General features: G+C 44.1%; 8 protein-coding genes across 8 annotated transcripts; 3 read left to right on the top strand and 5 right to left on the bottom strand.

Moving 5' to 3' along the window:
• Nucleotides 1–6,104: 6,104 nt before the first annotated feature.
• BO87DRAFT_450135 (uncharacterized protein) lies at nucleotides 6,105–6,642 on the bottom strand (the record flags this gene model as incomplete). Its single annotated transcript, XM_025628397.1, has 1 exon — nucleotides 6,105–6,642. Exon 1 carries the CDS (start codon nucleotides 6,471–6,473, stop codon nucleotides 6,105–6,107), a length of 369 nt encoding a protein of 122 aa, XP_025474305.1. The 5' UTR covers nucleotides 6,474–6,642.
• A 1,736-nt stretch (nucleotides 6,643–8,378) lies between these two features.
• On the top strand, nucleotides 8,379–9,592 carry BO87DRAFT_401931 (uncharacterized protein; the record flags this gene model as incomplete). Its single annotated transcript, XM_025625645.1, has 6 exons — nucleotides 8,379–8,429; nucleotides 8,707–8,771; nucleotides 8,928–9,051; nucleotides 9,108–9,315; nucleotides 9,350–9,485; nucleotides 9,550–9,592. 6 exons carry the CDS (start codon nucleotides 8,379–8,381, stop codon nucleotides 9,590–9,592), a joined length of 627 nt encoding a protein of 208 aa, XP_025474304.1.
• Nucleotides 9,593–9,823: 231 nt separating this feature from the next.
• BO87DRAFT_370294 (DnaJ-domain-containing protein) lies at nucleotides 9,824–11,845 on the bottom strand (the record flags this gene model as incomplete). Its single annotated transcript, XM_025622018.1, has 2 exons — nucleotides 9,824–11,372; nucleotides 11,464–11,845. The coding sequence occupies 2 exons, from the start codon at nucleotides 11,843–11,845 to the stop codon at nucleotides 10,015–10,017; spliced, it is 1,740 nt and encodes a 579-aa protein (XP_025474303.1). The 3' UTR covers nucleotides 9,824–10,014.
• Nucleotides 11,846–12,234: 389 nt separating this feature from the next.
• Nucleotides 12,235–13,780, top strand: BO87DRAFT_401929 (uncharacterized protein; the record flags this gene model as incomplete). Its single annotated transcript, XM_025625644.1, has 3 exons — nucleotides 12,235–12,389; nucleotides 12,569–12,668; nucleotides 13,571–13,780. The coding sequence occupies 3 exons, from the start codon at nucleotides 12,235–12,237 to the stop codon at nucleotides 13,778–13,780; spliced, it is 465 nt and encodes a 154-aa protein (XP_025474302.1).
• A 203-nt stretch (nucleotides 13,781–13,983) lies between these two features.
• On the bottom strand, nucleotides 13,984–14,839 carry BO87DRAFT_401928 (uncharacterized protein; the record flags this gene model as incomplete). Its single annotated transcript, XM_025625643.1, has 3 exons — nucleotides 13,984–14,280; nucleotides 14,339–14,599; nucleotides 14,822–14,839. The coding sequence occupies 3 exons, from the start codon at nucleotides 14,837–14,839 to the stop codon at nucleotides 13,984–13,986; spliced, it is 576 nt and encodes a 191-aa protein (XP_025474301.1).
• A 1,618-nt stretch (nucleotides 14,840–16,457) lies between these two features.
• BO87DRAFT_321333 (uncharacterized protein) lies at nucleotides 16,458–17,066 on the bottom strand (the record flags this gene model as incomplete). The annotated part of the gene is made up of 1 exon (XM_025619930.1): nucleotides 16,458–17,066. The coding sequence occupies one exon, from the start codon at nucleotides 17,064–17,066 to the stop codon at nucleotides 16,458–16,460; it is 609 nt and encodes a 202-aa protein (XP_025474300.1).
• An 885-nt stretch (nucleotides 17,067–17,951) lies between these two features.
• On the top strand, nucleotides 17,952–18,920 carry BO87DRAFT_321282 (uncharacterized protein; the record flags this gene model as incomplete). The annotated part of the gene is made up of 2 exons (XM_025619927.1): nucleotides 17,952–18,013; nucleotides 18,071–18,920. The coding sequence occupies 2 exons, from the start codon at nucleotides 17,952–17,954 to the stop codon at nucleotides 18,918–18,920; spliced, it is 912 nt and encodes a 303-aa protein (XP_025474299.1).
• Nucleotides 18,921–19,888: 968 nt separating this feature from the next.
• On the bottom strand, nucleotides 19,889–22,054 carry BO87DRAFT_450129 (uncharacterized protein; the record flags this gene model as incomplete). The annotated part of the gene is made up of 6 exons (XM_025628396.1): nucleotides 19,889–20,114; nucleotides 20,160–20,452; nucleotides 20,583–20,616; nucleotides 20,881–20,925; nucleotides 21,198–21,516; nucleotides 21,546–22,054. 6 exons carry the CDS (start codon nucleotides 22,052–22,054, stop codon nucleotides 19,902–19,904), a joined length of 1,413 nt encoding a protein of 470 aa, XP_025474298.1. The 3' UTR covers nucleotides 19,889–19,901.
• Nucleotides 22,055–22,886: the final 832 nt, after the last annotated feature.

The raw sequence follows: 22,886 nt of genomic DNA, 5'->3' as shown, positions 1-22,886 counted from the left end.
TACTTAGTAAGTACTTAGTAATTACTTGCCGTTAGACTGTAAATTATGAATTAAAAGAAAAGTTGAAATTCAGCGGGAAGATACAGTAATTATAAAGATCATGCGACTTGTTATTGATGACTAATGCTTGTTTTGATCATGTGTAAAGGGTAAGGATCACGCGACCCTTCCCGTAGGGTCACGCGACCTGTAGCCACAGTTGAAGGGTGGATCGGAGTCGGAAGACTGCTTATTTAATGCAAAACAGTAATGCAAACAGTAATGCAAACAGTAATGCAAACAGCAGCCTCAGCCATCTTGGATGCAGTAAGCTTTCCATCACTCAGTATATCGTAGATCAGATCCAGTGTTTATTGAGACAAGTTGGGGCCATCTATGTTGTATAGCCGCTACTACTGGTCGAATAGCGGCTGCATTCTCACCTATAAGAGGTTGAATTACACGTGGAGCTGGAAAATCTTAATTACAGACGTGTGTTATGATACCGAGCTGTTATCGCTCATACATACACGGCTTATCTATATTCCAGCCCCGTGCCATAAATGGTCTAGCGTTGTTTTATCCCGGGGTTGCTAAGACAATCGAAGAGTGTAGGTAGTGACATTGGTATCCGGAAGGACTGTAGAAGATAGAACTGTACATTCTGATATACCAGTCGCAGAAGAACTATACCAGTCGGAGATCGGACATTGCGGAACAGCTGAAAACTCAACAGCTGTCATTGTGTGCCGAGCGGGAACTAATCCCGGCCCGATGGCGATCCCGCCCGCAGGGGTTACCGAACCCCATCCCACAAACTCGCAGGAAACAGCGACAATTTTCAGCGACTATGACTTTCGCCCAAGGATTCCAGCAGCAAGAAAACGCCGCAGGCGCGGCCTCGACGAGGAAAATGAGCTGATTGCGAACCCTGAATTTACGACCGGCGGAGAAAATAATGGACGAGTGATAAACCAGGACATCCGGCAGTTTTTCACCAGCTTTAACGAGGCACTTAAGCACCAGACTAAGACAATTGAAGCAGCGAGAACTGAAGTGTAAGTACTAAAAGCGGAACAGCAGCTCCTCCATATTCAAAATAAAGAGCTGCAAGAAGAAATTTAAACCCTCCGGGCCAGACTGGAAGCGCAACCGCTAAATACTCTCCTGAACAGGTCGTGGGCGGAAGTAGCCGCGGGCCACCCGCTGCCGGACTCTAAGAAGATAGTCCCACGCCCCAGAAAGGAATCTAACTGTATCTGAATCAGCACCGCACCGATCCTAGACCAGGACATCGATAATAACTGATTCTCGAGAGTCCTGCTAACAGAGGCAGCAAACACCCATATCTGTACTGCCCTCCTAAACGCGGAGACTACCAAAGAGGTCCAAGTTGCTGGGATTAGTACTACCAAAACCGGTTATGTTATCCGATTCCGGGACGCGCAGTCCGCAGAGGCCGCTCGGAACAACACCGAGTGGTTGGACGAGTTGGGGAACAATACTAAGGTAGTCAAACCACGGTTTGGGATCGTGGTCTACCGGGTCCCGACCGAGGACTTCGACCTGGACGCCGAAAAGAGACAAGGAATCAGAAAGATCACGACTGAGAATGATCTCAAGGACAAGAAGTTCCAGATCAAGGATATTACATGGCTAAAGAAGAAAGACAGACTACTAGACAAATCAGCATTTATGGGAATCTGGCTGGACACACCCGAGGCAGCTAAATAGATTATTAATAACAGACTGCTGATAAGACAGAGATTTATTGGAAGTATGGAGGCCTACTGGGTGGAAAGAAAACAGTACTGCTACTACCAGTAATTTAGCCACCTGGCGTGGTTATATAAGAAACAGATTAAATATGGATACTGTGTGGATCTATATAATTAATACTACTACTTTCCTAGCATAAGACCTAGGTGTATAGACTATAATAGAGAGTATCTGACAGGTGACCAGGAATACCAGGTATTATTCAACTTTTAGTTATCCTAATAATAATAAATCTCTGTATCTTACAGTGGAATGTGATAAAATCTAGAGCAGGGATAAAAAGTTTTATCAATAATTATTATAGCCAGAACCTGGATATACTCCTAATCCAGAAATTATCTAAAACTGTATATAATATCCATGTAAATTACAGTGCATGGCAGCTATATTAATTTATATATATTAATAAGTCTGTTACTGAAACATGATTATATAGTCTTGTTTATATTAACCGGAGAATCTCTACAGCTTTCTATTACCAGGTCTACTATAATTATTAAGATATAGTAACTATCAAAACCTGGATACCAGAGCTTTAGTATCTAGTATTCTTAATATATATTTTATTTATTAAAATACATAAAGTCTTTGAAGTGACCAGTGCTCATGATATCTTAATAAAAATCTGATAAATTATCTAATAAAATACAGAACCAGATAATTATACTGTTAAATTAATTTTGGCAGGAGATTTTAATTATTATTATCCAGTATGGAACCACTGCAAAGTATATTATTACTTTGTAGTATATGCAGATAAACTAATTAATTTCTTCTATAATTTAGAGTTGTAATGGTGCCTGGATCCTGATGAAATAATATTCTAGATATTTAATAAACCAGATACTATGTCAGTTTTAGATCTTATATTAACTAATAATATAAACAGGCTAGTCAAGTACTAACTATACTATAATAATTATAGATCAGACTATAGAGAAATATACTCTAAATAAAATCTCTATCCAAAGTAAGTAAAAAAGCCTAAACTAAAATAAGTTTACAGCTGTGCAGACTGGTCTTGTATAGGCTAAACTATACTAAGAAAAATAAACCAATATCTGAGAATCCAGATAAATAGAGATCTAGATCATGTAATCAAAAACCTGATTTAAATTATAATAATAGCTCTGGATTAATATGTACTAATACAGATATTATATTTATACTTAAAATACTGGTTTACTCCTAAACTTAAGATCTAGTAAGTAGAAGCTAACCAAGCCTGAAGAAAGTAGTAAAATAGATATATTATCTGGGAATCAGACCACCCAAATACTAAGTCCATGTTTAAGATAATGCGTGAGAAGAGAAGAAAGTAGATAAGAGCTGTAGAAAAAGTAAAGATAATCTATTAAAAAAAGTTCTTGGATAAAGCAGGCGAAGGCCAAATATAAAAAACAGTTATCTATATATGTCTGTAAGATGCCTATATGAGTATTCCAGTAATTTAAATAAATACTAAGAAAATTACAGATAATCAATACAAGGCAGAAGTATTTCTTGAAATCTTTTTCCCGAAGATATCTGAACTAGAAAGTAAAGAAGTCAGCCCGGCTGAAGAATTACTATGGATACTGATTACTGAGAAGAAGATTTATTAATTACTTTGAATTATAAAGGAGACTACAGTCCTGGACTAAGATAGAATCCTGATCCTAGTCTGGAAACATCTCTGGATATTTCTAAAGAGAACTATTATTATTATCTTTACAAAATCAGTTAATCTGGAATACTACCTGAGAAAATAGAAGTAGATATAAATTATTATCCTCTGCAAGCCTGGTAAGCCGGATTATTCTGTACCGGGGATATACTATCTGATCTCCTTGCTTAATACACTGGGAAAGCTGCTAGAAGTTATCATAGCTTAAAGACTCTTATATTAGATAGAGAAATATAAACTATTTTCTGATACTTAGTTTAGAGATAGACCAGGATAAAACACTGAATAAATCCTGCTAGTACTTACTAATACAGTTAATTAAGCATAAGTCTGATCCAGGGTAGTTACTTTAATTATATTTAATCTAAAAGATATCTTTAACAAGGTCAACAAGACTATTCTTGATACATGACTACGCGTGAAAAAGATACTAGCTAAAGCCTGACTGTAGATCTACAGTTTTATGCAGAATTAAGAAACCAGTGTAATACTAGATAACTTTAAGATAAACAGTACTTTCCTGGAAAATACAGGACTAGCTCAAGGATTTCCTTTATTATTAATTCTATTTGGATTCTATAATTCAGATCTGGTAGATTAACTGGTAGACAGTAATAATAGGATATTAATATTTATTAATAATTACTTTCACTGGCAAACCAGTTTCTCGGTAGAGAAGAATATTAAAAAGATCCAGAAAGAGAATATCTCACAGATTGAGTAATAAATACAGAGGACCGGTATATTATTTACAGTTAAAAAAACTAAGCTAATTTACTTTATATATCGTAAACCAGTCCAGGGCAAGGGCGAGATAATTATAAATAGTAAAATAATTAAACTAGCAGATATAACTAAATTTTTAGAGGTTATTTTTAACACAGAGATATAATAGAAAGAATATATATAATACACGGTTAAATAGATAATCAAAAGAATTATCATTCTAAGTGGGCTCTGATATCTTTAACCAGAGTAAATATACCAGCTTTATCAAGCATGCGTCATACCCATGATAAACTATGTATTAACTATATAGTATAATCTGTTATATAGTAAAATATATCTATAATTCTTTGAAACACTGCAGCAAACAGTACTTATTTATATTTTCTCTGCCTTCTGAACAGTCTCCACTAATATTCTAGAAGTTGAGTCTCATATATTATTTACTTATCTATACCTGAAGCTGCAAGTACAGACTACAGCAGCCTGGTTTAGTATTCTACCAGATAATCATCCAGTATAAGAAATCATGAAACGAGCCATGGAATGTAGTATATATATTTATAATATAATATATTTTCTACTAGCAGAGATAATGTAAATTATGGATTTAAGATATTTACAGGTTTTTGAGACTATTGATCCAAGGTTATTAGCACTGTAATAAGTGTAATTCTTTATCAAGATTAATATTAAACCTGACTAAGAGAAAGTACAGGCCTGAGTCCTGGTAAGATAAAAATTAGTAACCAGTATTATAGTCTTCTTAGATATATTAAGAAAGTAGAATCAACTGGATACAGCAGTAATAGCTCTTAATTATAATCTGTAAATCTTAAAATTTTAATAAATCAGTATTAGCTTAATAGAGTACTGGTCAGTTTATGCAGTTAAGCTCATAGTAATCTACTATATTATTAAACTAATCTTCTAACTAGTACAGAGAAATCAAGGGGACTCTGCAACCAATCAATAACTAGTAATAATTCTTAGTAATAATATATCGGCCCTGCAGGTAATCAGAAATTTATAGAATAAATTAAGCCAGTATATTATCTAGATTATTTACTACTCAGCTGGCAAGCTGAAAGCCTAAGAGATTCTACTATAATTGCAATGGGTGCCGGGTCACTGCGGGGATCCTGGAAATAAGACAGCTGACCGGCTAGTTAAGGATACAGTAGGCTTAGATAAGAAATATCTCTTTAAATATCTTCTTATATAGGAGAAAGAATATATACACAGAAAGATCTATCAAGAGTAGAAACAAGAATAAAGGATCTTAAAAAATAGAAGGCACCTGCGCTATATTAATCAAGACCTGCTATCCAGCAGTTCTTATTATTTATATAGCTTGCTTTCTTAGAATTAAGTATACCTGTTTATATAGTTCCGCACAGGCCATTCATGGCTGGCAATATATAGCAAACAACATGGCTTCCGGGAAGATGAGCAGTGTGAGTGTAGGGCCACGGAGACAGTGATATATGTATTTATTAACTGCCCACGGCTTAGCGCAATATATCAAATACTGCGGTAAAAGATTAGAGGAGTCTTAAATAATATATCAGATATGCTAGGAGGAGCAGATCAAGATAGAGAAAATAGGCTATAAGATGTCCCGCCAGACAGCAGCGTCCTTGGGGCAGTCCTGGACTTCGCGGACGCATTGCAGAGATTCCGAAGTCGCGTGCCACGAGGGCGGTAAAACACAACCCCAGGCACTGGCCCACACAGGTCTTGACGAGGCTCCAAATTCGTCAGGAAAGTAATAGGTCACGTTCAAAGTTGTATATAGAGAGTGTAGATAGTGGATCCTGCATATCGCCTTAAGGCGAGGGGCCAGCGTATGAATCATCATCATCATCATCATCATCATCGACTGTAGAAGATAGCCATACTCCTCATCAGTCCGAACGGGTTGGCAATCATGGAACCACTTGAAGATCCACGGTCAAAGGGCCGTAGTACAGATATATTTGTCACAATGGACAGCTATAAAAGCAAGTCTCTCTGCATTCATTTGATCCTCTCCATCACCCTGATAATGGAGAATCTCAAGCACAGTCTTCATGCAAACGGGATCATCATCATGAAGACAGATTGTCGGGCAGTGAGATTCTGTTACCTGCCTTCCCTCGCGAAAATTTGGACCCAATAAATTCGCGAAAACGGGGGAAGCTAAGGTAAGAACCTTGGACGAGACAAGGAACCGTCGAGTAGTCTGGCCTTCAATAGATAGAATGAGGTCTCCACCCGGATCGAGCGACTCCAAGTCCTGCTGTTCAGCAGGTTTTCCATGGCCGCAGATTTTTTCTGTCATTCTAATCCCTCAGAGAGAATTCTGTCCGGGTTTAGGGAATAGAAGCTTGTTGCTTCAACCAGTAGTAAGGGTTAGAATAAGAATAGTAGATGAAGGTGACAATTTGCTCGTCATGATTACGTCGTGCTCAAGGAGAACCGCGGCTAGACATTGTACTGTACGCAACGAAAATCCCCACCTTACACCAAGGCAGTAATGCCTGTCAAGCTGTCCGGTATACATGTTAGATCCTAAAGGGGCAAAAATAAGTGGCATTTGAACACCGATGGCTCCATAATGACAGTGGCACGATAGGAATGTGAGAGTGGCCAGTCCTGGCAAGCCACTTGTACAGGGGGGACCAGTTTACATAAGCTATCTGGCAGCACGATCTGAAACGTAATTGACCGTGGCGACCCACTACTTCCAAACACCACCCGACACTTGAGGCAATTCGACCACCGCAAATGCCACCTAAACCATCTCTCTCGTCAAAAAAAGCGGCGGAGCGAAAAGGTTAAATGCGTGTTATCCTGAAGCTATTGAGAAATACCGAATTCTCTAGCATCTGGGAAGCTGCGCGTGTTTTCTGATCTAGAGCTACACTTCACATGCACGTTTAAAATGATCAAAAATCGAAGAAGAACCGCTTATCCAACCCATCTTATCTTTAGACAAGCCCGAATGTCTGATGTGAGGAATATGGCAAATCTGGCTCTTCTCAAGCGATGTTATTCATATTCTGAAGAAGTAAGCATCAACTAGGCCTACAGCTTTGTTGGGTGCTACAGTATAAATTTTCATGGACCCGATTTAGTAGACGATTCAACCTACCAAAGAGCTCATATATAGGACCTTGGATATTATGAAAGACTAATATAGTAGGATGCTGGAATTATTTAAGGGTACATAATCTTATATGCCCAGGTATATAGCGATCCGGTCGACTATTTCTAATTCCACTAGGATATCCGGAACGGGTTACTTTAAGTATATTCTTTCTAACATGAGGTCCCAGATCTAACTCTGATCTGAAATATAAGATGTATCTTTAGACGTAGTATGAATGTTGATCTAATCATCTACCTCGAGAAATAAGGCCTAAAATAATAGTCGGACGACATGTACTGATAATATCAGACACTAAGGGCTTAAAATATTCAAAATTTTTAGAGGTAGGTCAATAAAGAAATAGAGTACAGTCTTTTGATTGATGGTCGCATAAGTCATCTGACACTAGAATGCAATGAACGCCGTACTGAAAATGAGGTTATGTACTAATTATATACCTGTTCATTTATTTCATCTGCCTCGGTCTCAGCTCAAAGTGAGCTTGAAGGGCCTAGGACAGACAAGCTGTCTAACAATGTCTCCAAAGAACTAGGTCAAGATGATAGGGGCGGGCCTATGCTCTAGCCTCCTCATTGTGCAGTTTGGAAGGAGTCGCCCAGGCGACCATCTGTAGAGCTTACAATGACGCCCAGTATCTTATAACTGTACTGTCCAGATAATAAGAGTAGGACAACGCGTAACCTAGTGGAAAATTATGAGGGTGGAGGTTTCGCAAAACTACTGTTAGCCTTACGAAGCGCTAATCCGAGTAATAGGGAGATCCAAATTGCCGAACAGTTTCATGTATGCTTCTCACATGCGTTACTCACCCAGGTCGAAACCCGCCCACAGGCTGGAGGCTTGGCAGGTACATATGGGCATAGGCGGGCTATGGCGCTGTTTACCTCTCACAATCTGCCTTAATATGATACTGAGCAGTGGGGCACGTATAAGACACAGTGAAGCTTCTCTACCGACGTAATAGGCACTTATTTGTGTAAGTTGAAGGATAATTTCGCGGATACCAATTATTATCTGGGTTCCGTCCCTTACCATTTGGCAGATACCCGTACTAAAGATCCATGGAGCAGGACAATGGCTAAGTGTGGGTTTACAAGACAACAAAGTGTGGAACAAATATGCGAAGTAATATAGACAAGGTAATATTGAAGTATCAAAAAGACGATGGGATCCAGCGGGATCGTAGACAATATTGTCACCTCTTTTGAGATATAGATAGAAGGAATACCCAGCTCCCGACCGTATGTACAATGCTCTGTAGAGGATTTGGCCAGGAAGATACCTTGTTTATACTGGCATTGGTGTTCATTGATCTCTTCCTAAATGAGACTGTTAGCCGTCACAGTAGAGTGCACAGATTGCAGATCGTTTATTCCAAATACTATTCTTTCCCTGGCATGAGGGCCCAACGTCTGTATGCAGCAACGAGCTAGATGATCCCAGTATGGCTGAGAGAAAGAAACCAGGGTATGACAATGCGTTCCCAGACAGCATGGAATGTCAGAACAGGCACAGATTTCTCTCCGTCTATATGCGCAACAGGGCTTAGAAATAATATAAAGCAGTAATGACCTGAATAGAGTAGTAACAGCCTGTCGAATCTTCTATATCCAATCTTTTGAGTGTTGTTGATATCTCTTCTACTTCTCGTTCGGTCACCGGTATTAGGACAGAATATAGTAGATCCATCACAGAGCCAATGATGGAGCGCTGCCCTTTGGCCGCGATTGGTTCCGTTGATTACCGGGTTAGCTTTCTACCCATTGATGAGATAAGACGTTACTAATCTTATGGGAACTCCAGGATACACTACATATACGAGCATGCTATGGCCAAATTGTGCTCATGGAAGCTGGCTCATGGCATTTTGAAATTTCCCTTGAAGATATGAAGCAATCGGTCTTCGGCTGTGCGTTTCTACTATACCACGGCGGCTTCTTGGGTGACGTTCTATCTTATGCTATAAGAAATCGGAACAATGAGCAATGGAACCCTCTGGCTGGGGGAGAAGGTCTGCGTGTTGGTGGCAAAAGGAGGGTTGGTAGATCTGTGTCCCATCATTTTCGGTAATGGAATGAATGGCTCAGCCACCGTCCCGTTTCGAGTCCTCGAAGACACAGTGCCTGGACGTCTGATGATCTGGCAAGCCGAGAACCCGTACTATGAGTACAGGGTTCGCGTGTATGTCAAGGTCTTGCTGATGCTACTTGCTGCAACGGCACATGGGATACTGAAATATGTGCAGCGGCGTGTATGTTCCTGACGGCAAATTCAGTTACAGAAGCTAGAGTATGTATATGAAAGTGCTTTTTGACGTTTGGTAGAAAGTATATGTAAAATACATCAAACGAGTAGCTCTATATCAATCACTATCTATGACAAACTGTGTATGAAGACCCTTCTAGTTAAGCCAGTATATTATAATGCTTGAAGCACACGCATTCAGTTTAAGTCACCACCGAACGTTTATATGTTAAACTGGGAAAGGCAACTTTGGAAGCACCTTCCAGAGCAGGGGCCGTAAATGTCCAGCTTGACGCAAGACCAAAACCAACAGTTGTCAATGCTGCATACCTATGCCAAACGTGATTCCACCTCAGATGTCTGAAGACTTCTTAACATAGTGGGTTCTCTCCATTGGAGGCCATTCCTGGTATGTTAAGTAAGCCCTTTCAAGATGGCCTTGCTTCACACCAGATTCACACCAGTACTAGCCAGAAAGGGTATCCTTAGCCTGGTCCATGATGGCAAGCCGCGATGTTAGCTGAGCAAGCGCATCAGTGATGGCCTGCATCTGGCGTCGGTTCGCCTCCATAACGGCTTGGATTGTATTCATAGTGTCCTGGCCTTCTCCACCGTGTTCCTCTGCTGAAGAACTGGCTTGTTGGTTCCCATCTCCCTGGGATTCACCTGTATGTCTGCTCTTGTTGCTCCGCTTAACTCTCGCTGTTGGCTCAATACCTTGCTGTCCGTTGATTGCACCGCCGGCCACTGATGGTCCCTGAATCTTAGCATAATTGCGGCCAGGGAGTCGTCCACGAGAGGGCATTTGAGCCCACGGCGGAGTCATACTATGCTGTCCATAGAAAGCATTGATTTCTCGATCAGCGGCCTCCCGACCAAGCACGTTGCGCAGGGCGGTTCGGCTCAGGATGTCCGTAAAACCGTTGTGAAAACGGACCAGGCCGTACGAAGGAGGTAGAGCTCGTCGGTATTCCCAATCAGATGGAGACGAATTGGATGGAATCCTACAATCCCATCCCAGGATCTGATCATAATTATTACGATCACGTTTGCCATAGCGGCTTTGCGAATACCGGACATCCTTTCTCTGTGACTCAGGGAGCTCCAGATACGACCTAGCTGCATCATATCCAACATCCTGCGACCGCTTCATGGCGATTCCATTGGGCTGGCTTTCCACGATAAAAACGGTTCTTTCGCTGTCCATATGTGGCACATAGCCAAGTATCCGGCGCTCATCGTTAATGTCGCCGGGCCCCCGATTGTTACTACCGTCGCCGTTACCAATGGCTGAAGGGAGCTTCCATGTTTCAGGATAGCCGTACCCCTTTCGAGCATTCTCAAACTGGCTCTCAATCCTACGCAGCGTTTCCGACTGTATTCCGCTGGCAGTTCCATCTTGAACCAACTCAGATGCCTTGTTGTATTCGTCACGGACGCCTGTCAGCAGGTCTATCTTGATCAGAAATTCATTCTCAGGCCGGCTGTATTTCCGGTTCTCTTCCTTGATTCTCCGGTTGAGGTCGTTGATTTTTTCACGCATGGTGTGAACGACGGACGTGTCTTTCGCTGTGAGATATTCATTGACGTAGGTCGTAGCTTCTGAGTAAACTTCCAAAACGGCATGGTCAGGGGTCTTTGGTCCATCTTCCTCATCGGCTGAGTGGCCCTCACTGGACTCGTCGCCGGAAGCATTGTCCGCGAACTCCTCCCCGAAGAGGTCATGTGGATCGATGCTTCCTTTGTTCTCGTAACGGTCATGCTGCCTATCAAAGGCGGCCCGCTCTCGGGAATCGCTGAGCACTTGGTAGGCTTGGCCAATCTCTTGTCCGGCAGACTTGTCAGTGACAATCTAGTAAGACCTTGTGGCAGCCACGATAATGTTTATGATACTGCTGACCACTTGGACACTCACTTTTGAATGCGATTTCTGCGTCTTCGTACTTATTTTGATCTGGGTGTATCAGCAGGGCCAAGGTTCGATAGGCTTGTCGGATATCCCGTGCGTCACAAGTCCTCTCAAGTCCCAGCACGCCGTAATAATCCTTGTCACCGCATTTCCGGATTCGGGTCGTGGCCGCGCGCTGCTTTAGACTGTAGCCCCGACGGTGCTTTTCCCTACGCCTTTGAGGTTCTGCTGCAGCCCCTTCTGATTGATGCATCTGTACATCCCCGTCCGCGTCCCGACTCGATGGAGAGTCTTCCCTGTCTTGTAATGGTGAGAACTTGTTCTTATTGCTCTTGTCTTTCGCGCCACGAAGAGAGTTCTTCTTAGGCGATTTTTCCTTTCCACTCATGGCCGCCGAACGCTAGTGGGCGCTGGGCGGTCAAATACCAATTTGATGTTGACAGAACAATATAATATACGTAGGACACGGTTCTTGAATATCCTGGCGTGTGTGGTCACTGGTTTACACAGTGTCCCTTAGTCTCCATGTGGGACAGTATGTAAACCAGCTGTTATCGGCTTTTATATTGCGGTTCCTCTGACCAGGCGCTAGATAGCCAGCGGAAGTTGCAGATGTTGAATGGGGCATAGAAGCGACTAAAGCCGTAGTTATCAGCGCCCCTAGTCGTCGGTGCATATCCGCTGGCTCAAAGGAGACAAGAAAAATTGAATTTGTCCCTTACTTACTATTGAAGATAAGTAGTACGTTGACTAGATGTGTCTGCAAGCCGGTAAGGCATGGTGTGTATCCCTCTTTCAGATAGAGCAGTATGTCTTGCACTTCTGTCTCTCCAGAGTGTGACCACATTTGTTATCTGTTGCATGCGTCAAGAGCTGGAAGAAAGCTTACGGATGCCTTTCCAGAGCAGAGTAAGGTCTAGCACTGGAAAGTAGTAACACTTCGCGACCGGTGGAACCTAATGATACTTATATGGGAAAAGACACATCTGCACCATTGAGTCTCGTGAGATTGAAACATCAATTTGCCCTCGGCCTCAAGCATGTCTGATACAGTCATGTTAGACGACTTCACGATCACTCCTGATCAAATAAGCACAGTTCGGTTTTCTAGCCTCCCGCACCCAGAAGGCATGACTATCCGCAGTCCAGACCTGAACCCAATCGCTCCAACCCGACCTAGTCACATTCGGGAGACACATGAATTCCGTACGGTATGTGAGCGACCAGGGCAGGTGTGACAAAAGCCTCCTGTGAATTACGAAAGTTGCGTCATTTACACCTGAGTATATTTTAGCAGTTATAGCTTTTACTCTAGTCAGGTACTGACCTAATTTGTCCCGTCAGTTAAGGAACCAAGCGCTGCATGGTTAATCCGCTCCGGGTAATATTGTCCAAGGCAATAACAAGACAACGTTTGATATGGTACCCCTTTTACAAGATCCATGTTGTACGGAATATATGATTAGTTCAACTATCCGCAACAAGAAAGCTTACCTTCAGTGCAGCGGCAAGCGGGCATACAGCTGCAAGGGGTCAGAAATTAGTACGACGGTGTCAGACCGGAGCTGGAAAAACAGCTCGGACAGATTCAGAGAAACCCTGACTCATAATTAGCTCAAGCACATGATCTGATACTCTAAGAGCTTACACACGTGATAATTCCTGACACTGAATCAGCTTTACACGTGACCAAAAAATGCTACTTTAAAAAATAGAAAAAAAAAAATCCCTAAAATTCCTAATACCCTAAATACCCCTAAAAGTACCCTTAAGGTGTGGTTATAATGGTTCATTTAGCTTAGAAAAGCTAGTACGGGGTCAGAAAAACTAAGTCTGAGTCAGGAACTCAGGATCATTTTTTCACGTGCTTGAGCTCATCCTAAGTCAGGATTTCTCTGACACTGTCGCACTAATTTCTGACACACCCCCCTTCGCAACTGAGACCCCGCGGCGACACTATTTTTAGTTCATTAAAATGGGTGAGTCAGCAATCGTGTTACAAGCGCAGGCTTAGCCACATTTGGTGGTAGCAGATGACGCGTGGTAAGCTAGCCTGTCTTGGCACCTTATGCCCGGGGATTATGTCCATGTGCCAACCCAACTCCCAGGATAGGAGTCTGTTATAGAAGACCAAGTAAGGTTTTCCGCTCTTCCAGCTGCTGAGAGGGCTTGTACAATAGGAAGGATGTCTGTTAGTGGATTACGTATTGCATGGTCTGGCAATATACCAGCATGGATGCCGTCAGTCTTGGGTAACGAGCAATCCGGCTATGTTTGGTATACCCGTAGAAGGATAAGTTCGAAGGAGATAGATCGTGCCTAGTTATACAAAAGCCCTAAACATGCACCATAAATCTAAGTACATACAAGTGCTTGATTGTTTCCTTTCGTTCCTGCTGGGACAAGGCGTATCCTGCGGACGAACACAGACGATACAGCTAGGAAGGGAAAACATCAAAGAAAAGGGTTTGAACTCTCATGTTGAATATAATCCACTTGTCTTTTTTTGAGGGGGTTATTGGGGGGTCATTGGGGCAGTGCTCCGCATTCTGTATAATTGAAGTAGGACTGCATGTCGGTCTCCGGGAGCAATGGCATCGATGCGGGTCCCATTTGTAGAGTTTGATCCGGCAAGACATGAGCCAGGTTATTGCTCGGATCGGAGGGCTCTCCAATCACCGCTCGGTCGTCTGCGAACATCTCCACTGTCGGATCCGAAAAGTGCTCAGTAGGCTTGCTGGACCGATCAGCCTTCGCTGACTGACTGACAGCGACTCCGAAGCTCTCGGGCGTCAAGAGGCTGGCCGATGGGAAGAGTCGCCTCTATAGATAGATCAATGAGCATGCAGAGGTGCTGACTGGCACGTATCTCGGTACTTACAATCTGTGCATACGTCGGCGGAAATTTTCTGTCCGGAGTGCTTCTGTACTCGGTTATGCCACCACGGCGGTCCTGGATGAGCATATATACTTTGGCGTCGGCCAAGAGAGCATAGTCGTGAAGGCCCTGCGTAAGACGGTCTTTTCGTCGCTTAAGCCGTTCCTGAAGGTTTTTGACTCTTTTTCTTTCCTGCTCTTGCTCCCGCTTTGAGGCCATTGGATCTATGCCTGCAGCATTCCAGTCTTGTGCACTGGTGTGAAACTACCTGCCTGCAGCGGGGGTACCTGAACTATTATGGCTGTTGGCTAGAGTCACTCAGCTGCTGGAGATGATCTATAAGAGTGGCCTTAGCGCAATAAAATCAACGTATTGGACGCGTTCCCCACGCTAGCTGTAGGACGGTTTGATAGCGATCAGCATACAAAGTCTGGTTACTTAAATGACTGTGGATATCGCGGAATATACACATGTCTCCCAAAGTACAATGTGGATATATAGCATAGTGAATTAACCGACTAGAAGTACCGAGACTCCTGTGCATATGTGCGGGAGGCCTTGTTTCCCTGTCTCTTTGTCGTCTAACCAGAATGCATCCGCGATCCTCAAGACATTGTAATAGACCTGATATGCTTTTGGCTTTATAGATCTACATCTTATGATTGAGTATAGTAGAACATGGAGACTAAGTTTTAATAACAACGGGCGGCAACACAGTAGTGCCAAAGAATAGTGTAGATTAGGGGGTCGCCATTGTTGTAAGAGAGCTCTGAAAGGGAGTGGAAGTTACCCCGTGTATAGCCACCTTGAGCCCTGCCCAACCTGATCCCAATTAAGGTCACGTTTTTCATCCACAAAGAGCATGCTATTCTTAGGTTGTAAGTTTAAGTCGTATATCATGCCTCTTATAGTACAAGGTATCGTACAGGAACTCGCGACATTGGTACCCTGGATGGCGCCCTGTGAGAGAGCTGCCGTTTTACACTAGGGACATGCGGGTGATATATATGCATTAGATATAGAGGAGCACGATTTTATCACACGAGTGCAAGTCTAGGATACGGCTGGAACATCTGCCCGAATGTCTAGATGGAACTGGCTATCATGCGTAAGGGGGTCAGTGGCAATCATCAGACTGCCGGGCTCAACATGCTGCTATCTTTGGTGTTTTGCCGAGGTACGGTTACAGTCATTTCTCAACTTCATTGCAACGGGCGTTGTCAAAAGATGTTTCGAGTTGCTAGATGACAGGATTTATAAGTGTTACAGCATTTACAGCATAATAGAAATCGTAAAGCTGTTCCAGCGGAAGTGGATCTGGCCAGTTGAGTAACTTTGTGAATGAGCCGTGCTCATGACGGCAACGGCAGCAGCCTGAGAAGCCGAGTAAAGTATATTTTGGTGGCTGGATGGCAAGAATGACATATATTAGGCCAAACGTCACTTGGATGCATCTCAATGCCGCAGAGCAGGCTCTGTTCTGGCTGTAGCAGTGTAGCAATGCGAGTCTTCCATACATATACACTTGGTATTAATTGCCCAACGACCACTTCATGCGACTCCAACAGTGGAAACAAAGTAGAGGCCCGCGGAGCCTGGAGAGACACAATAGTTACAATATGTGCAAGCCAGCAATCCCTGACTTTGCCGTAGGAGGCTGTTGCTCCAATATGAGGTCCATATGATGTAGACCGGCGGATGTTCCAGAAGCGTGGCGGTTTACTTGCGCATCAGGATTCTAGCCTGATTGTTTAAATCTTGTCATATACCGACTTACGTACAGTATCACTAAGCTAGCAATATGTCGGAGTAGTGTCTGGCTCGGCTGACATTCACAAGAGCCTAAATATAGATGATTCATACATCTGTAAGCAGCTATACTATAGCTGATAATGATCAGTTATAGATCTCAACATATTTGGCGGTATCCAGGTAAATAAACATGAAATATGATTCTCAATATTGAACACAGAGATAGGTCGTGAGATACTATGGAGTTATTGTGCAACTAAGATGGTAAGAGCCAAGAATGCTCGCGGTGGTTATTCTATCCCAGCGACTGATAAATGATCGATCTATGAGAGCAGAAAGCTAAGTAAGGGTGGCTGACTAAGCCTTTGTTCTATGCTGGATTTAAGATTTGCTCCCAATGGCTTGTGACAGCACATGCTGTTTTCCAGCACAAACCACATTCATACAGCGGTGCCTGGCTGGACCTGTCAGCCTGACATGGGAGACTGGACATACATAGACAACAGATTCGATGGCCACATGACATATTGACCAGACCTTCAGCCGAACCAATGCACATATGGCAAAACCTTATGCTTCTTCTGTATCTCACGGCTTTCCGCTGTTGCATGGTCTCGTCAATGAGCTCTTGCTCCTTTTCTAGTCGCTGGCGTAGAAGCTGGATTCGTGCCCTGACTCCGTGGAAGTTGTATATCCCTGCAAAACTATTGCTGAAGCAAGGTGCATCTTCTAGGGCCGGTCCAGTTACACGGCAACATATCAGAGCTTGGTGAAGCTGATGCTCGTTTTCGAGTAACCACCGGGTTTTCAGCTTTTCGTTCAAGCGGTGCGTAAGTGAGATCTCGAGCCAAAGATATCCCGCATATCGCCTCTGGGTATCGCGATCATGACAGTCCACTGATTGGGCTTTATAACCGCCTGACATCGTCAACGCCATGTGATTGAACACTGTTCCCGTCAGCTTCTTAGACCTAAACATGCCTCCGATTACAGCAGATACATATCTCCTAGGGATATTTACCTGCTGATCCAGATGGTGAAGATAGCAAAAGCAGAACTAGTTCATTAAAGGACAGAATTCTTCTCTCAGTCATCAAAGAGTCTGCTGCTTAAATATAGACAGCGTTGAAAGTTGCGAGATTCAGTACTAGGTCTTCACTAAGAATATCCGTTACTGGGGTGGAGTTATATACACATGCAATGAGCTTTGATCATGCATCCTAGAATGTGAGCATAGCATATGGAATGCCTGTATGCATTTGCTGCTGATCATAGGAGCTTTGTGTGCGGTTCATGTACATTCCCCTGTCATAGCACACCCATCTAATCCTGGCACAGTTGGGTCGTGTTTTCCTATTGAAGAAGAGTGATCAATGTGGCTTACCTGGTTGCTCGATGCCATGTAGAAAAATACAGAAGTTTGGAACATTTGTCAACTTCAATAGTACAATAGGACATGTAACATTAAGGACACAATATATCACTCAGAGAGTGACCCTAATATCAGAGTTTAGTAGTGTCTGAAAATCCATCCCCTGGGTATTGCAGGTATAAGATTAAATGCGTTAATTCTCTGTTCAGTAAGATGCCCAGAATATCGAGTAACTGACGCCTCTATTCAGATGGCAGACTCGCCAGAACTGCTGCAGTCTCGGCCCCAAGTAACCGTAGAGATATGGTGGTAATACCGTCGATAACCATGCAGGGCAGTATACGTTACATGCGGCTAATTAGAAAGGCTGGATGCGCATGTAGAAGGCCTTCTACAATATTAATAAGAACCCAGGTTGGCCTACGACCTGCTTCAAGTCCTGTATTCGTTTCTTTCAGAGCGTTGAGGATCGCAGTAGGAGCTATATTTATGATGTTCCAACAACTGGCCTTACTCTCGGCTCTTCTGTCCATGGCGGCTCTTCCCGCTATGAGGTGGGTTGCATACAGCATAGGTTGGCCCGGATGACTATATATACTGACAGGGTCTAGCTGCGTTTTACCCCCAGCCCTCACTTCGCATGATGGCGCTGCGGTCGCGCAACACACATCTACTGCTACTGTGGACACCGGCAGGACCACGGCAGCAGTTGTCACGCAAACTGTATGGGTAACAACACAAAGCCCTGTAGGATTAAGCAATCACAACGGTGCTGCGGCAACAACCAATCCGGATACATCTATGGGAGAGAATCCGAAGCCGACGGCAACCTCCTCCATGGAAGCCACTGCAGCATCAGCAGTGGACCAGATGCCAGGGTCGTCCTGGCGCTCACAGTCATTACCGCAAACAACTGCCCGGCCACAAGAGACTCAAGCACAGCAACAACCATCCCAATTAGACGAGGCAAACCCCAAGACTGGTAAACCTTCGATGGCCCCTCTTCCCGAACATACCGCATCCTCGTCAAGCCTAACGGCATCGCAGACAACCGGTCCGCAGCCGAACAGCACCGCCGATATTATCTTCGCCGACACCACAGCCACCATTCATCTGTTCATTGTCGATGTGGGGGCTATGCCCATAGACGGCAATGATGGAAATCGCAGCAGCTCACTGTTCGAACCATCGTTTATTGTAGCTCAACCGGGCGACACTGTAGTCTTTCGCTTCCACGGGCCCTACGCGCTCTACAGGTCTGGGACGCAAGACCCATGCCACGCGGCCCGGCTGAGCCAGAACTCTGTGACAGGGAAGGGGACCGTCTCATCCTATCAGGTGCCGGTCACTTCGTGGGAGCCGGTTTGGTTTTCGGCCAGCTTGAGTGATAATCCCCATCAATGTGATAACCAGACAATCTTTGGCCTCAATGTTGGTGGGGATAGCCTCTCACACAGTTGAACATGAGGATCTTAATTGTGAGCCCCGGGAACGTTTGGATCTATTTGATTCTCGAGTTGTTATTATGTCTACAGGGCCTAGCTGTGCCCGTTCGTCTATAGCTGCTTCTACCCAAGAGAACCTGAGGATGTAGGTAGATAGAAACAGTAACCTGGTTGTTCCAATGTATTGCATTGACCAAAAGTGCTCCTGATCATTGTGCGTACTATTTGGTATGACGGAAGCATGTCCTATGTGCCGTTAGCCCGCAGACGTCTATTTCTGGTGGTTTATTGATATACTGTCCAGCCTCCCTGTCTTCGCCCTGGTATTTTCTTTACTTTCAGTCTCGCAACTTACAAATGGGTATCTGTCGAGAAACCGAGCTGTTCGCCGGAACATGCGTCATGCTGCTAGGGGATAAGTGCTAATAAGCAAAACCTAGCATCAAGATCCATCCATGTTAAGATTATATGGAAGATCAAACTCTCCAAACTCTATCTTGGGTAGATAAAAGAAAGGCCGTGAGATTGTCCTTCTTAGAATTTCTCACCGGAACTCGAAATACATATGCCACTTTGAAGGATTTGGAAAATTGTATACCTTAAATCTAGTATCGTGCCACAAACTTTAAGCCGCTGACACTATTGTAGCAAAGCCATGCACTCTGCCAGCCTGATCCATTGAATAGATAGACTGTTTGCTGTTCCCGAAGCAAAAAGGCAATATACCTCTATAAAGCCATTGGACACACTAAACCGTGTTAGCTTCCACGAACCCTATGGCGCTCCTTCCATTAGCTGACACTCTTCCCGGTACTGTTTTGCAGTTTTCAGTGACCTAGAGAACAAGGGGTGTGTGACAATGTTAGCTACTTATCTTTGTAACAAAATAATGCCCATTGAATAGGAAAAACACGGACTAGATGACCTGGTTTTCATGGGATGCATCCCGATCCCACGCAAGTAAGATCGAGCGCACCCACAAGGCTATGTGTTTCACTTATGAACCACTGCTACCAATAGACAATTTAAGATGTGTTTGTACTGGACACCCATGCGTAGCGTAGTTGTCATCCGGGTGCAGGTAAACATCATGACAATCATAGACCCCAGCAGCGCAGCTCACCACTGGACAAGAAGGGTCATTGGAGGTCACCGTTATATTATGTTGGAAAAGATCGGAATCATAGTCCAGGTCAATGTATGACACATCCTAATAGATGATTGGGTCCATTCTGGTATACTCAAACTGCAGCACGCTGCGTTGGCTTGGCTCAGTGGCTAGTTTGATTGAAATACCACCACCATCCACCCTGGTTCTCCACGACTCAAAATACTGTTCCTGGTGGGGAATCACCGTCATTGGGCCAGTTGTGTTAGAGACCGACCATGCAAAGACATCCTTAGCAAGATAATTGAAGATAGTAACTCCGGGGAGATACTCCTGGCGCCGGGGAACATCATTGCTTGGCTCCGGTGACATTCCAGCCACCAGCACGAATATCCCAAAAATGGACGTCACTGTAGCCATCTCTGATAGTGACGTAAGCGCTCGAAGATGGCGTGAGATGCTCGTCAGTTTGTCTTTCGAAAGGGTTTTTGTCAACGATTTAACAAATGTGCCCGGCAGTATTACTACCTCAGTATACCAGGGCAGTCTTTATATTATTCTATTATATACCATCATCGATCGCGGCAGCACCCTGGCCGGACTGCTGGTGATGTTAATGGCTGACAAAACTTAACGACAATCGAGTATTTACTGTCAGACGTAAGTCGTTATTGTTTCTCACCAACGGACTGGATACCTTCGGTGCTTTGGGTTTCCTTATTCTTATCCGCAACAAGAGGCACGTGTTCGTTTACAGTAGAACAGGATCTGTTAAGCCAAGCGAGTCTTACATATTCGGTGGTGATATCTTCTGCATTGTACAGCAAATGCCAATCTGATAAACCCTGATATATGAGACAGAAGTCACATCAAGCATACCTCTTTCTGCAGTGGGAACATACGCTTGTCTGCCCTGTTTGTGATAATTAGACGCAACACCACTATTTGAATAAGATAAGAATCCAAAGCCACGATCAATAGTAGCACGAACAGCACGGAGATTATACATGTAGTCGGCCTCGGTTTTCCATACATGAAGCCTGCACTAGCAATATACCCTGTTTAGCCTGCAGGAAAAATGGCCCCATTTCTGCAGATTGTGCCAGCAGCAACAGCTCCCATTGGCACAAGCCTTCCCGAATCACACAAGAAGAAGGAATGACCATCACTAGAGCATTGCATCACTCCAGGTGTGCAGGAATTCCCAGCTATAACGGGCGTACTGCCAATTCCTGTCGAATATCTTATCCCTGTAGAATCGGTGTAACTCGTGGATGAAGTAGAGTTCTTCTCAGTGATCGTGTAAAATACCGATTTTGTGCTCAGTGTGCTTCCTCCTGGTGGCGTGATCTCGGGCCTAGGCGTTGTAAGAACTGGCGGGGTGATAAAAGATGCCATCGAAGAACGCGAGCTGGCAACCTTGCTTAGAAAGGTAGCCGAGCTGCTGCATGTATACCCAGTCCCTGGAACGGTGCCCTCGACACTATCACCCGGCATCGGGAAGCTGACTTCCTCGCCTTAATAGTGACGCACTGCCCCTCGCCGTTGATATTGGCGAGAAAGATGGGAGGCCGCTCCAGCCATGAAGCCTGCTGCGTCTCTCCCTGCAGCGTCCCGACATCTGTTTTAGGAGACTGAATTGTCACTTGCGCGCAATTCATGTACATTTCCCGGTTTCCAATCTTGTTGAACCAGGTCCATGCCAGCAGGGCGGGCCCGTATGGTGCGTCTTCTGGGATTCGAAAGGAATAGTGGAGAGGTTCCGGGCAGTGGCCGAGGATGGAGTGGATGACACGGAAAGTCTCACCCATGTCATATGACAAAGAAATTTGGCATGACCCACTGCCATGAGTAGCGGTTCCGGCTAGAGTGATTGCATATTCCTGTCCGGCTGTATACTCAGCAACTGAGTCGAAGGGATCGCGAGCGTAGCCCTTGCAGGGAAAATCCGACCCCGTTGCCGATAAGGGTGAGGTGTAGGAATAATCTTTGATACTACTGTTGGTATTCAGCGGGCTACGGATAGGTAGAGGATCGCTCATCTGGATATGAGCGGCAGTATACGTGATGAAGCTACTGTATACCATCCATGATTTCCTCATGGTTGCCAGCCGATTCGGATATGGAGCACACTGAGCTATTGGTAGTGCTGGGAGGAAATGCGGGTCTTCCCAGTTTGGCGAATACATAGTTCCGAACCTGGGGGAAATGGGACTTATTATACTAATCGAGTGAGACATACAAGGGACTCCTTACAGGGGCTGTCACACATTGCATACGCCGCCTTGATAGTACTACTAGACTTGGTCTAGACTGCATTCGAGGCCACCCTTCCTTGTAGCTTTTGAAGGCTCTCAGAATGAAGTGTCTACTGCATCTGTCAGTTCATCATTGGCTTGACTGAGGAGCGCGAGTATTGCTCACTCTGCCCTAGGGTATACCACAATGCTCGTGTTTAGGCTGCTGGCTATAGATACTATTCGTATTAAAGAGGGCCATGTCGTTGACGAATCTGGCGATATTCAATCTATAGCTCTTGGGACGTGACAAGCATTGTGCAGCTAAATAATTTATACACAGTGTCTTTGATCTAGTTTTCGGTAATACCATGCTTATCTCAACCATGAGAAATAGGCATAACAAACATTCATTAATTATTCTTTTGACATATAAATTATCCCCAGGTAACTTCTACTAGACGCCATTAATCATTACGCAAGATGTATCTCCGTTTCAGGATGGTGGCCATCCCAAACGAAGTTACCACATTTCTTCTGTCAGAGGAAAGCAGCTGTTGACGACTTATACCCCGAAGCTTGTCTCCAATAATTGTAAATATTTATAGAGCTATATCCCGGGATAGTGCCTTATCGT

Source organism: Aspergillus neoniger (assembly GCF_003184625.1).
Source record: "Aspergillus neoniger CBS 115656 unplaced genomic scaffold BO87scaffold_59, whole genome shotgun sequence".
Taxonomy (NCBI): Eukaryota; Fungi; Ascomycota; class Eurotiomycetes; order Eurotiales; family Aspergillaceae; genus Aspergillus; species Aspergillus neoniger.
The sequence above is the reverse complement of the archived record's forward strand: the minus strand, read 5'-3'. Positions and strand labels throughout refer to the sequence as shown.